General features: G+C 41.1%; 1 protein-coding gene across 3 annotated transcripts in view; it reads right to left on the reverse strand.

The window, feature by feature from the left end:
* The window catches only part of CREBBP (CREB binding lysine acetyltransferase), a 191352-nt gene extending 176744 nt beyond the window's left edge, over positions 1 to 14608 (reverse strand). For all 3 annotated transcript variants that reach the window (XM_084640891.1, XM_084640892.1, XM_084640890.1), the window contains exon 1: positions 14223 to 14608. In XM_084640891.1, coding sequence (XP_084497017.1) covers positions 14223 to 14307 — 85 coding nt within the window. In that variant the 5' untranslated portion in view covers positions 14308 to 14608. The remainder of the gene's footprint in view (positions 1 to 14222) is intronic.
* Between the last annotated feature and the right edge of the window lie 603 nt (positions 14609 to 15211).

The following is a 15211-nucleotide window of genomic DNA, read 5'->3' on the forward strand; positions in this document are numbered from 1 at the left end:
GGAAAACCGATTTCTCCGCTTGCTTGCTGTGAGCTATCTACAACCTCATCATCATCATCATCATCATCTTCTTCGTCCCCAAAACCTGCTTCCATATTGCCTCCATCTCCATTGAAGGAGTCAAACAACACGGCTGGGGTAGTGGTGGCTGAACCCCCTAAAATGGCATGCAGCTCATCATAGAAGCGGCATGTTTGGGGCTCTGACCCAGAGCGGCCTTTCGTCTCTCTGGTTTTCTGGTAGGCTTGCCTCAGCTCCTTCAGTTTCACGCGGCACTGCTTCGGGTCCCTGTTATGGCCTCTGTCCTTCATGCCCTGGGAGATTTTCACAAAGGTTTTGGCATTTCGAAAACTGGAACCGAGTTCTGATAGCACAGATTCCTCTCCCCATACAGCGATCAGATCCCGTACCTCCCGTTTGGTCCATGCTGGAGCTCTTTTGCGATTCTGGGACTCCACCATGGTCACCTCTGCTGATGAGCTCTGCATGGTCACCTGCAGCTTGCCACGCTGGCCAAACAGGAAATGAGATTTAAAAGTTCGCGGTTCTTTTCCTGTCTACCTGGCCAGTGCATCTGAGTTGAGAGTGCTGTCCAGAGCGGTCACAATGGAGCACTCTGGGATAGCTCCCGGAGGCCAATACCATCGAATTGTGTCCACAGTACCCCAAATTCGAGCAGGCAAGGTCGATTTAAGCGCTAATCCACTTGTCAGGGGTGGAGTAAGGAAATCGATTTTAAGAGCCCTTTAAGTTGAAATAAAGGGCTTCATTGTGTGGACGGGTGCAGGTTTACATCGATTTAACGCTGCTAAATTCGACCTAAAGTCCTAGTGTAGACCAGGGCTAGGAGACTGAAGTAAAACTTCTTTATTCTGAATCCAAAAAGTGCAGGTCTTCACATCATAGTCAGTTAGTCTGAGTGATCAGCATCCAGGTCTGAACACCTGCATCAGCCTGGCTGGGTATGAACAGCTACCCTGCAAAAACCTACCCAAGTTACTGTGTCCTCACTGGTGCTGCACTCTCCCTTGTATATTGTTAGGCTTTCTGCGGGCATCCCACTGTTCTCTGGGCTGCAGTAAGCTCTATGGTTCTTTCCCAATGAATTGTGGGATATTCTGTCTGCCTTCTGGGCACAGAGGGAAATGTTGGAAGGCACTGAAGCAATATCTACAACCAACTGATTGAGCCTGTGTGCTCTCGTCAAAGCAGGGAAGTTACCAGCTTCAGTGAAAGCAGAACCCAGACTCTAACCCACAACCTCAACTGTACCAGCTAGCCCAGTTTTCAAACTTTCAAGCATCTCTTAACTCAGATGAGTGACTTGTGTGTTGATGGGAGAGCAGTAAGCGCCAACACCCAAGTAAGAGCCCATGCTAACTCTGCAGTGAAGACATACCAGAAGAGAAATCAGTGTTGCCAACTCTTTCAATTTTAATCACAAGTGTCACAATATTTGGTGTTTTTCTTAAGAGACCCAGCCCTTACTGGAATGTGATTCAGTGAGAATCTCAGCTTTCATATGCAGAAAGTTTCTATCCCTTCATTGCAAAGAACAGTTTACAAATGTAGCCCAAGTGCACCCTTCAGACTCAAAATCCAATTTGTAAAATCTCAGGATTTTTAAGCCCATCTCATGATTTTGGTGGATACCACTAGAATCTCATTTTTGAGGAACCACACATTTTTATGATGAATCCAAAACCTTCTGATCACCAAAAGAAAAGCATCCTACATCTAGAGTACATAACCACAAAGACATATCAGTGATTGCTATCAACACTTAATATTTTCAATAGCAACCTATAATGAACCTCATATTTGGATTTGGAGATAGAAACTTGGTAGTAAGTAGTTTCTTTGCAACCCTGACCTTTTATAAAGTAGCGTCTTTCTAGATGAAGGGATGGTCTACACTGGGATCTTACATTAGCACAACTACATCTCTCAAGGATGTGAAAAATCCACACCCAGAGAGACACAGCTATATCCACCTAACCCCAGGAGAAGACAGTGCTTGGTCGACAGAAGAATTGTACCACCTCTTGAGGAGGTGGATTATCTATGCTAACAGGAGAACCCTTCCCCCTGGTATAGGCAGTGTCTACAATGAAATACTAGAGCAGCGCAGCTGTCACATATTCAGTGAAGACATATTCTAAGCTACAGAGAATTTATACAAACACTTTCTAAAGCAAATTATTTTATCTTTTGTATTTTTTTAATTTAACTTTATAAAAGTTAAATGTACAACAGTTTTTAGGTTTTAGAAAAATTGATTGAAACAACCTTTTAAATTCAAATTGTAATCTAGTCAGAAAAAGCAGCTAAGTAATAAATCAATATCCAGACAGAATATGATGGCCACATCTCTGTTTCTGCATGTTAATGTTTAGTTAATTATTTGGGGCTGTTTTATGAGGTCAGTTTAAAATTAACATTCTTGTCATTTGTGTAACCAAACTTAGGTACTGAAAATAATCCAACTACCTTACATTCAGAAAGAATTAACTTCAGTGTTTGGAGAATCTTATTTCCCTCCAATCCCAATAATCAGTAAGGTTTGCTTTTTCTTTTTACAAAGACACCAGTTTCATTTTTTAAGTTTACTCCGTTGCATACTTACTGAAAACAAAAATGTTCCTTCCTTGTTACGGAAATAGGGACTGCTGATCCTCCAGTTCAGTCACTAGGAAGCAGCAGAGCTGTCGTGAAGGTGGCACAGGCTGGCTCCTGTCTCACTAACTCCCTGTCTCAAATACAGTACTCTCAAAGCTAAAACCCATACTAAGATTATGGTAAATGTAAGCAAAGTGTCTCATAAGAGTAACAACCCTAGAAAGATAAATGTAAACAAAGTACAGATAAAATCCTTGGCTTCGGGGAGTGTTGGTGGAACAGACTAGTCTAAGGAAACTAAGGTAAGGAAAGTTTCTCAGGTTAGTGTCTCCTATCCTTCACAGGTGGGATATAGTGAGCAGTGCTGACAGGACTAGTGGGGCTAGGGGAAAGACCATCTTTGGGCTTGGCTACACTTACATTTTAAAGCGCTCTAACTTGTTGGCTCAGGGGCGTGAAAAATCACCCCCCTGAGCACAGCAGGTTAGAGCGCTTTAAAGCGCTAGTGTAAACAGGCTCCCAACGCTTGGAGCCAATCCCCTTGTGGAGGTGGATTACCAGGAGTGCTACGAAAGCACTCTCCCAGCGCTCACACATGACCACACTCGCACTTCAAAGCGCTCCCGCAACATTACTTTGAAGTTTCCAGGTAGCCATGCCCCTTGATAGAGATTAAGGTACTTCATACATCTAGGTCAGCATTTCTTAAACTGAGATTGTGCCTCTAAGGGGCAACAGACAATGCTAAATTTGCCAAAAACCCAACAGTTACTAAGTTCTAAGGGAAAGTAAAATGAGGAAAGTAGAAGCTCTGCTCCCTCATTCTGCTATGCTGCCCCCAATGGCACTTAGTGTCCCCCCTCCCTTTAAAAACAAAACAAAACAAAAAAAACCCCCACACTCTGCTCCCGGAAAGTATGCTCAAAAATGGAAAAAAGAGTGAACTACTTTGGACCATCTGCACCTCATCCCACCCCCATCAAATCACTCAAATGGCTTCACGCCATTTTATAATTATGCGTTCTTGAAGCAGAACAATGCAGGAGGGAGGGACAGAAGGGAGGGGGCAAGAAGCTGAAGCACTCTGTGGGGGAGTTCTAGGTTGGATATTAGAAAAACTATTTCACTAGGAAGTTGGTGAAGCACTGGAATAGGCTACTTAAGGAGGTGGTAGAATCTCCATCCTTAGAGGTTTTTAAGGCCCGGTTTGACAAAACCCCGGCTGGGATGATTTAGTTGGGGTTGGTCCTGCTTTGAGCAGGGGGTTGGACTAGGTGACCTCCTGAGGTCTCTTCCAACCCTAATCTTCTATGATTGAATGATTCACTCCACTCAATATCCATCCAAGGCACCTCAACCCTAATCCAACAAAGGATTCTGGGATTGGGGTTAAAGCAATAAAACTGTAGCTGGTTTTAGAGTGGACAAAGTCTGGAAAACTCATGATCTATTTCATGCCTGGGGTAAATCTTGTAATCTTGGATCTGATGGCTGTTGCAGAGACAAAGCTTCCACAATGTACATTAGCCTTGTGGAGAAAGTAGTAAATAGTGTATGGAATCCTCATGCATCAGATTTTTGGATGGCTGCACCTGAGAAGTTCTCTAATCTAGTTCCATTTTTTTTTGTATCCTTTCTGAGAAAAAAGGAGCTATCATACTTTATTGTACTTTTTTCTCCATTCTTGGATGGCCTCTTCAGCAGCTTGGATACTTACTCTGCCATTTTCTTCTCAAAGAGAGAATCAACAGCATTTAGAAAGGACACATTTTCCCTTGTATGAATACTTACTACTATTATCAGATCATTTCTTATGTTCAATCAATCATCATCCAATAATATCACTGTTGATTCTTTAGCTCTTGTTTATTTTTTCATGTTTTTCCATATGCGGTATTCAGTGGATATACAATCTTAGATCTTCCTGGAAGATTATATTCTGGGCATAATACTTCAACTGGTTTTTTTTTGTTTTGTTTTTTGTATTGTTCATTTGATGCTATTTAGCATAACAGGCAGGTGAAACTACCAAAATCAGGGTGGGACATTTCAGATTATATGGCATAACCTTCAATTGATCTGTGTCAATGTTGGGTTTCCAAGATGAACAGAAACCCACTAACCATGCTGCTCTCTCCAGTCTGTCCCATTCCCATCCCCTCTAGGCTTCCAGACAGTTTAATAAAACTGTCTTATTGTTTCATAACAGGCATAAGCACACTTAGGTCCTCAACACTTTTTAGAACAGTTAAAATTTCATTCACAAAAATATTAGAGCCTATTTTGAGTATCAAAATTATATAACAGATACACATATATACTATATTCATTTAAATGAATGAGTACAATAGATGTTCAAAGAAAACAAACAAATTAAAAAACCAACTGATTTGATTTTTTCCTGAAAAACACATGGCTTTTCTACAGCAGAATATTAATCTTTTCCAACTGTTGGGATACACCTAGTTGATGGATTTTTTTCTTGAAAAAACAAGGTAAAAATGACTGCATCCAAAAGTACTTATCTTGAAAACAGAGTCTCATAAGCCACAGCCCACATAACAGAATAGGTGATTGGATAACTATCCAGACTCCTTTGCACTTGAACTTCTGAACACCTTTCTTGAATTGGGGATTAGGAGGAAAGACAAAATCTGGTTTGTCCATTTCTGAACGAGTGCATCAGTTACCAAGGCTCTCTTCTATGGTTACCCTAAAGAAATAAAACTGATGCCATGAATAGGTCCATCCTTCCAAAAGGATCCAGACAGAGCAGGACCATGAGCACAGAACAGTTCCCCCACTCAATATAATAGAGAGGGTGACTTTGAACTTTGGGCAGGGATGGTCTCCTTTCATTCTGCCATTTTCTCTTCTAGCAGCACAGTGGTGTCCTAGACAAGAGGAACAGCACTCAGACCTTTGGATAAAAGTGGAGATATGTAGTATAAATGGTCAGAGATAAAAAGGACACTGCCAACTCAAAATGGAGTCAACCTCAAAATGTGAGTTAAATGTAGTTTCAGGGCCAACATTTTCCTATTTGTCTAATTTGTTGCCCTGTCCCTGTGTGCAAAACCCAAACAAAGGAGGAACTGACTGACTTCTCAAATATTGAAACTGATTACACAAAGTAAAGTAATTGAAAGATTTAGATAAATGCTTTTTCTATAGTCTTTCAATTACAGTATAAAGGGTCACATTTGCTATTTCAAAAATTTACATGTACTAGTCTGAGGTTTAATACCACCAGTCAGGGTTAAAAAAATCATTCACTCCAGTAGCCACATCCGATGAAGTGAGCTGCTGTAGCTCACGAAAGCTTATGCTCAAATAAATTTGTTAGTCTCTAAGGTGCCACAAGTACTCCTTTTCTTTTTGCGAACACAGATTAACACAGCTGCTACTCTGAAACATCCCAAATAATACAATTGGGGTATACTATATTTAAACTCTAACGAGGCAGTCAACTTTCTATTTAATCTTTCTTTAACATAACTTTCTAAAAGTCTATTGCTTTTTTCCACATCTTCTTACCCTTTTGGCTTCACACCTCTGTAATGTATCTTTTCCCCGAATGGTCTTCAATGTATTTCCTCTTTCCCTTCTCACCCTCTATGTCCCGTATCTCAGACTGTCTCATCTCCCCAAAATGTCTACTAGATTTTTCTAACCTCTCTCTCCTCCCAGGCTCCCCTTAACACACTCACAGTTAACAGCCAGAAGTAAAAATGAGGGTAACACCCAAGTGAGAAACCAACCTCCCCCTACCTCGGGCTGCCGGAAAGAAGACAGCAGTGGAATTCCTATCAAGATGCTTGCCATAGACTCTTCTTTGGAGTAGGGAGTAATCATCTTTCAAATCAACCTCTGGTTAGGTGTCTCAATTGGATACTCCACAAAACTTTATCTAACAGCTAAAAGGTAAAAGCAGCACGCCTGTTCTGCTTCCCTCTGACACCAAAGAGCCTCCTGCTGCTGAGGGATATGCAGTCTCCACAGCTCCATCCCTTCTTTGGCTGCTTCTTGAGGAGTATCTTCACTACTCAGGTCTCAGTCCCTCTGCTCCAGTGAGTAAATCCAGATCCTCCCTCTGCTATTGCTCATATTTCAAAAGCAGCAGCAAAACTGATGTGATTTTTGTCACATCAAGCTGCCCGCTGGATTCTGAAAAGCTACAGCCAAAAAACATGTCAGATTTTTTATTTGCTGTAGCTTGCAAAACTCTGAACAGCAGCAAGGCCACTGAAGCTATCCATCCACTGACCAGGAAGACACGCTATTTGTTCCAAACATAGTGTAAGATTATCTTTACAGCCATAAAAACTAGAAATTTCAGGGGTTTAAAATGAAATCTTAAAATTTGGCACCCACCTAGGAAAGCTTCCTGTCTCACCATACCGACACAGTGAATGCATTTTTTCAGCCTTGCTTGTAACAGGTAAAACATTTTCACACGTATATAATTTAAGTCTATTCTGTTCCTCTAAAAAGGTGGAATGATGAGAAAAGAATGCTTAAAATTAAAAGCTGGCTCTTACTGAAAGGAGCATGAAATGCACAAACTGTATGGAACAGAAAGTCAACAGGCAAGTCCCTTTGGTTTGGCCTCCATAAACTAACAGCTCTGCAGCCTCCACATAGTGCAGTGAAGGAGAGACAACCCACCTCTGATGAATGAACAGATACTAACTCAAGGGGAGGAAATTCTCTTGCCAGGCAAATATTTGTAGTGCTGCATAACTGTAAAATTACTGTCAAATGTCAGACATGTAGCACAATAGGTACTGTTTATTTTGTTTTTAAATTAGCTTCAGATTATTTTTTCAGCAACTGGCAATATTAAAGGGGTGAAAAGTCTACCTGCTCATATCTCCTTTTGAATCACAAAAGCTCCTAAAGCATTTCTTTCAGTTCAAGGAAATGTGGGGTTTACATTCCTTCATCTAAAAGGAAGCATCAATTTAATGCAACTATACCCTCATTATATATATATTATATTCTGAAACTCTCTCCCACGAAGTGTCTTCTTAATATAGATATACAATACACATATTTAGATGTAATTTAATCATTGTTACCTTAACCTACTATAAAGAATAATTTAAGCAACATTATAAACGAGCAAACCCATGACACATTGTAAAAATTAACTATGAAACAAAACTTACGTTCTTTACTGTTCCTTTATGCTGTATAAATGTGGCCTCAATGTTGTATTTTTATGTTAAATTCTAAATCCCTGAAGCACACTTTTTTCTTTGCTTGGCAATTTAGCTTTGAGAGCCTGTGCAAAAGTGTACAGCACTGAAGCATATACCAAATATACATAAGGAAGAGATCACATGCCCACGGGAGACTCGGAAACAATGGATTTTACACACTTTACTGTAAGAAACCTTCAGCTTTCAACGTGCTGCATAAAAATACCAACATCATCATACCAGAATGATAGTCAACCCTGTGTAAAGCACTATGGTCCTGAACCTGCAAGAAGCCAAGTAGTCTCAATTCCCATTGACGTCAATGAGCTGAAGCTAGTCAGCACCATCAAGCTGGTCAACCCTTCATTGGCTCTTATCCTGTATAACCATACAAAGATTCTGTATATCTTTGAACTGCATCTCTAAAATTTAGAAAAAAAGACTTAAGACTGTTGCTACTACAAAACAGATTCAAATTCAATATCTACAAGATCCAAGCTTTGTATTAACTTATGGCTTTCTCCCAGAAGAGTACACAAAGGCAGAAACTATACAGAGAGGAAGTAAACACACACCAATTTATCATTATGAATAAGGGTAACTCCAGAAATAGTGAGATGCCTGCTTATATATGGCAGAAAAATGCATCCTGACCTAGGATGCTCCAACTTCCTTCTCACTGCACAAGAGAAGGCTGCTGCCTCAAAATGTTGCACCAAATAAGCTTTTAACAACAGACAAGAACTAAATTACTTCTACCTGTGATTGGTGGGGATGAGGTCTTTCACCTCTCAGACAGAACAGTTCATTTTGCTATATCAGACTTACTCTGGGAGTTCTCACCAGGTCATACTTGATACTATGCTTATACACCTGTTATTTTATTATACAAATACTGAAAAGTTATTGCACTTAAAGCGTACGTTGTATTTATTAAGTGGTTTAAATTTTTAAACTTATTTTTCTCTTGTGTGGCAAAGGAGAAGGTAAATGCAAGATGAAGTGGAGTAGTGACAGACTGCATGAATTACATCTGGTTCAGAATTTAATAGTTAGTAATTTGCAGCAATAATCAAGATGACAGTTCTCTTCTGGTTGCCACACTGTTTTTGCACAGTCTATGATGCTTGCAACGTGCATGAATTAACAGAAGTTTTTCAAATTGAAAGTGTAAACCACGTAAAGAAGAATATGTCAGATTCCTAAACTGTCCCAGTTATTTCACTGTACATGGCCATAACCTGAATTTCTTCTGCTGATGTTTCATAAAAACAAAATTCTGCTTATGTAGCAAGATTTTTGTATGCGTCTTTCTTCACATTTTATTATTAGAGACAATTGCATCAAAACAAGATCACTGTTTAATAGTTCATCTCTTATGACCGCTTATTCTTCATCTGAAGTCATAACATTCTGTTTGGTACATCACATTGATTGCTGTGGAAATAACTGTGATGGTATGGACACAGGGTTATGACCAAGTCAGGAAACTACAGCAGGAATAGAAATTGAATCACCTCTACAAAGAAAACTTCAAGAATTACCCTAACAGATAGCAGGAGACCTCAAAGGTGCAGCAAAGCGTGCCCCCTCATGCACACCTCCTAGATTCCTGTCTTATGTTCTGCAGAGGATTACACATGGGTAATGGGTCTGTTCCACAACACAGCACAGGGCAGAATTTATCCTGAAATTTATAAAGCCATAAAAAAAATGCACCCATTGATAAACTTCTGGGCACATGTACAATTAGAATTCAAAATATAATTTTTGACAAATTAACACTGCAAAGCACAAAATACCTCCCATGTGAATTTCCATGCAAGATCAGACCTGTAATTCATTTAGCATCCTACCTCTGACACAGGTTATCATCATATGCTTTAGAGGACAATGCAAGAAACCCATAATGGATAATTTTGGAATAAGATGCCAAGGGGAATTTCTCTTCTGAACATCATGCTGTTAGTATGTTTTTCTTATATCCCAAAGCATACGTTTTTATCTCATTTATATATTTTTATCCTATCTAGTGTAACTGTGCGTTCTCATCCAAACACATAATCCATTTTTGAATCCTACCAAGCTCTTGGTCTGAATTACATCTTATGGCACTGAATTATATAGGTCCATAGGGAAGACACTTTGTGATGTGATAAAATCATAAAAAACTCAGCTCAGTACACTTACACGTCTCCTTTCATGATTCTCTCCCCTGCTCCCCACCACTATACATACACCTGGCCAGCCTTAAGAACCAATATACCTGCAAAAGACTGAGTTGTATTTTTCTCACTATAACCACATTTTATGCTCTAAGTGCCTTGGAAAAAGTTTGCAGGATAATGGAATGCAATGTGCTGCAAATAAATGTAATACATTCCATAGAACAATTTAAAAAACACAATATAAAGCATTTGTTCTTCATCTGTATCTTTTTTCCAAGTATCATTTCTTTCATAATTTTTTCTCAGCAGAATTCAAATTTACTAACTACTGTTGGGATTGTACATGAATGTAAATCCAATAAAAAGTCTTCTGGTATACAAGTGACCTTTTGTGTTTGCACATTTGATCATACAGGCAATAAGTTTCATGGAAGCAAATTTTATTAGCTGGGCATAACAGTTAATGCTTTAAAACGAAAAAACTGAAATGTTCACATGGCACACAAATGGAGATAGGTTTAAACCACTTTGTAAAGTCATATGAATTCACAATTAGATACATGAATATTTACTCCCATTGTCTGTCTTAATTTAAATAGAAGGTATTATCTTTAATATTTCAGGGCCGTAAAATCTGGATGATTTTTATTAAACTAACTTCTTTTAAACTGAAAGAAATGATACCTGAAGTGCATAACCATATTTCTTGGGTATAGTGCAGAAAAAAGGTCAAAGTAAAATGAGTATACATGTATAGTTTAACTTCTTAAAACTGTTTTAGTTAAAAATATAGTGAGTAAGAAATATAGCTAACAATTTTTAAATTATGCAGATTAATTCATATCAAGGTAAATTTTTTCTATTTTAAATAATTCAAAATATTTTAAAATATTTATGTTTAAAACATACACTGGACAGTCATAAACTTCATTAATTGTCACAACTACTTGTACAGATGTTTAAGAAACAGACATGCTAATTAATCAATCAGTACACAATTTGAAGTTGCAAAAAACACCAGGCAACTCAATGTTAAAACTGCAGCTTAACAACTCAGCCACCCTAACTTCCCTAAATCATGTGAGTGTACAATTTTATAAACATTTAAAATTGTAAAGACTATAAAATAAAACAATTTGAATGACTACCACTGTTAGTTCTTGAAAATAATATATTTCTACAGCACCAAAAGTTTGCAAGGCATTTAACAAATACAGATGCATTCCCTTGTTTGCACCATAGCATACAGTAGTAAAAATCACAGCAGCCACATTATATTGGCTCCTTTAGGTATCTTAAAGGATGCCCGTTTTGCTACATCTTTAGATAAAATGCTACTAATTAATATATCATCAGTTCCCACACAGCATGCATTGGCTCCAGAGACGTTAATTTAAAAATCTGGATGGTCTACTGTACATCATGACAAAATGTGAATACTGACAACAAACTAAATGATTATGGCCCTTAAAGATTAAAATTACCAGTTACCATAAACCTATTTTACATTAAATATTTTTATAAAGAGGCTGCAACTTAGCTGTTATGAAATAAATAAGAGATGAAACAAGAGTTAAATGCTTAAAGTTGTGCAACAAGAAAGTCACTTAGTATTTAAGAAAGAAATAATTATACAGAAACAAAACACATTGATCCTTCCTCCTGGTTAGGTTGATAAATGAAAACCCTTTCCCATGGATATTTTACTCATTAGCTTAGTTATGTGGGTGAAACTGGTCAACTAGTGGGCAGCTAGCTGTATTCCCAGTAACTAGCTTTGATTAGTGTACAGTGTTGCTGTTGTAAGAACACAAGCACCTTAGTAATCCAACTAAAATACTGACTTATGACATATACACTGTATTAATTCTATCAATATACCTTGATTTTCTACTGCTAATAAAATGCTAAATGAAAGTGTAATTTAAAAATGTACAGAACTATGACATTAACAAAAAAGTTCATAAGCCTTCTAACTAACTTCAATCACACAAACATTACTCCAATACACCAAGGAACATTTGCCTCAAACAATTCTTACATCACCCTAGAACAAATGGAAAGAACCAAAATTCTGCATATTCTAATCTCAAGGAAAACTGTTTCTACAAGAAAGATTGAAGTTAACAGGTAATATTTACCCAGAAAATGGGTTGCTTAAATCTACTAACTGCTACAGAAAGCAGCATGTGAAAGGGAAACAAGGAAGAACTTAGCTATAATTAATGGTATTTTCATCAAACGTTTAGTCCAATGGGACTACTCACAATACTAAAAGCAAGCATGTCTGTAAGCATTTGCAGGACTGAGGCTTTATTCATCATTCAATAGCAGAACATAACAGCCTGCTGATTTTGAGGGCACATCACTCAAACCTATCAACCGGAGCAACTGGTCAAAGGCAATTTTCATGGTTGTAACGCAACTTTGTTATTAAACCAACAGGCAAGAAAATCCCATTTTAAGTTCAGAGTTTTGAGTAATATTTTACATAAGAACCCTAACAATTTGTATTGCCTACTAGTAGTGGCAACAAATATAAAAACATTCAATTGGAAAAAGCACTTTCAATATACTTAAGATCAACAACAAAACCAATGCTACCTGCAACTTTTTTAATCTTAATTTTTATCTTTAAAGTTATTTTAGACATTGTGCCTAGTGAGATATTCCTACTTGTCAGACCTGTAGTACTTGCTCTGACACTGTCATTTTTCTATTGACCAAGGACCTAACTCCACAAACACTTTTGCACATGCTTAAGGTTATCTACTGGAGTGATTCCCTTGAGTTCACGGAGACTACCCATATGCATAAGTAAGTTTGCAAAACTGGGACATTCTCTCTCTTTAAAATTAAAACATCCAAAATTATTACCTTCAAAATCTTTTACCTACCATTGTTAAAACCTAAAGTGACTATATGAAAGATCAGAAAAAATTATTTCAATTTTTTTAGTTTACATGGTGCATTTCACAGCAATGGGTATTGTCATTCACTGTCAACTCCAGTCAGTTCCAAAAAAGAGTTAAAATGGCTAAGTACTACACCTGACCTAGAGTTCTTTTGCCAATTTTTGTACATTTTCTTTTTCAGGTGTTCCTCTGCTCCCCACCTGTTATGAGAAAGACTCAGAGAAACAGTAAGGATGGCTGTAAGACAACCTACTGTCAAATTTACACCACATTAATGTGTAAACATTACAACACTACTTGGGGTGTTTTCATATATACAAGATAATGTACCATACAACTGAAATGCTTAACAAAATATGCACTTTTTTTTTTTTTTTAAGGAAAATTGCTCAGAGCAGACTGAGTCAACCATTTACTAAACCCAGTTTTTAGTTAAGAACAGGGTTGTGATAATACATTCAAGGATGAAACTGGATGCACACACAAAAGTGCACAAAAGAAATGCATGTGTACTGCACAGAATTATATTTTAAGGGAGGAAATTTGACAGCTCATAAAATACGCTGATCCAGTGTGTTTAAAAACGACATCATATGCTCTGAAAAAAACACTATTGTCCAAAGCCAAAACTTTTGAAAGTAGTTACTGTGAAAGAAAAACACCTACTTCTCTGAACCACTTCACACTGATTCCCACATATTTACACAGCATTTCTGAACAGATAGGAGCTATTCCAGCACACTGGGTAACTATGCGGTTTTGACAAAGTTATACATGCACAGACTGCAGGAATAAATCTCTCTGAACACACGTTTTCCTGAGAAACCAAAAAAGCCTTTGAAGATGTTGCCTCAGTCCGAAAAAAATATAGAAATTTTAAAGTTCTGGTTGGCTCCATCGTTAACTTACACTTGTTTACCAGGCACAAACAAGCGCAAGGTGAGTCTGAAACAATCCCCTTTGCTTCCCTCAGGTCTTACTACGCCCTAGAGCCCTTCACTGTTTACAGATCTGTGGTTACGGGCTGAAGTTACACACAGGGTCCGACCCAGTGGCCATGGACCCAGCTGGAAGAGCCCCGGGAGTCAGGTGCAGGCGGTAGACCTCCGGCAGGGCAGGCTCCGTCGGCTGGCAGGGACCCCGCTAGGTGCGAGTCACCCCGGACAGCGAGGGGCTACCGGCCGGTTCCGCGGGGAAGCTCGTTTCTCCCGATCTCCTAGGCGAGAAGCCGCCCCCATAAAGCCGCCCCCTGCCCGGTTCCGAGAGAGGGGAGCTGCGAGCTCCGGGTCCGGGCTGCCCGCCTCCGGCCCCCTCACCTGTGCTGTCGCTGGCGGAGAAGCCCGGCGAGTTGAGCTTGGCTCGCTTGGGGTTGGGCGGCCCGTCCAGTAAGTTCTCCGCCATGGTAGCCGGCTCGGCGGTCACAGCTCCAGCCCCGCGCCGCCCGCCGGGGCCGCCCGGATCCTGCGCTCCCGGCCTCGGGCAGCCGCCAGCAGAGACTCCGCGCGGAGCGCCCAGGAAAACTCGGCCGAGCAACAGCGCCGCTTAGTGCTCGGCCGGCGGCGGCCCCCGCTGCCCCATGCCCGGGCCGGGCCGCCGCCGCAGCAGGCCGCAGGGAGGAGGGCTCGGGACGGGGTGGGGAGAGAGCCCAGCGCCCCCGCCCTGCCTGGCTCGCTCCTCCCGGCCGCTCCCCCTCCCTGCCGAGCGAGGAGGTGCCCGGATGGCGGCTCAGTCAGTCACTCAGGGAGCATAGCGCCCCCCCACCCCGCTCCTCCGCGCCCCGTCCCGTCCCGTCCCCTCCCCTCCGAGCGGGGGACTCGCCCCGGCCCCGCGCCGGGCCCTCACTCGGCCCCTCGACCCCCACCCGCCCAGGAGCAGCCGCCACCGCCGGCAAGAAAAACAATGAGCGCAGCGCGGCGGCCGCGGCGGCCACTGCTCTCGTTCCCGGCGGCGGCGGCGCCCGGCTCGCCCCCCGGCTGACGCTGCCCCGCTGGCCGAGCCCGTCTGCCCCTCCGCGGCGCTCCGTGCGGCTGCCCGTGCTCCGGCGGGCGGCCCCGCTGCCCTGGCCCGGCCCGGCCCGGCCCCGCTCCCGCCCGCGCCGCGCTCCGGCTCCGCGACAAGATGGCGGCTGTTGATTCCTCAATTAAAAAAAAAAGTTTTTTTTTCTCTTCTCTTTTCCAGGGACCATGGGGGCGGGGCGGGGGCGGAGCCTGCGTTCTGCGTCACCGCGCACAGGCACGCCCCTCCTCGCCGCACCCGTAAAGACACGAGCGGTGCCGGAAAGAGGCGAACTGAGCCTGAGTTGCCA

Source organism: Lepidochelys olivacea, assembly GCF_965140295.1.
Source record: "Lepidochelys olivacea isolate rLepOli2 genome assembly, chromosome: 10".
NCBI lineage: Eukaryota > Metazoa > Chordata > Testudines > Cheloniidae > Lepidochelys > Lepidochelys olivacea.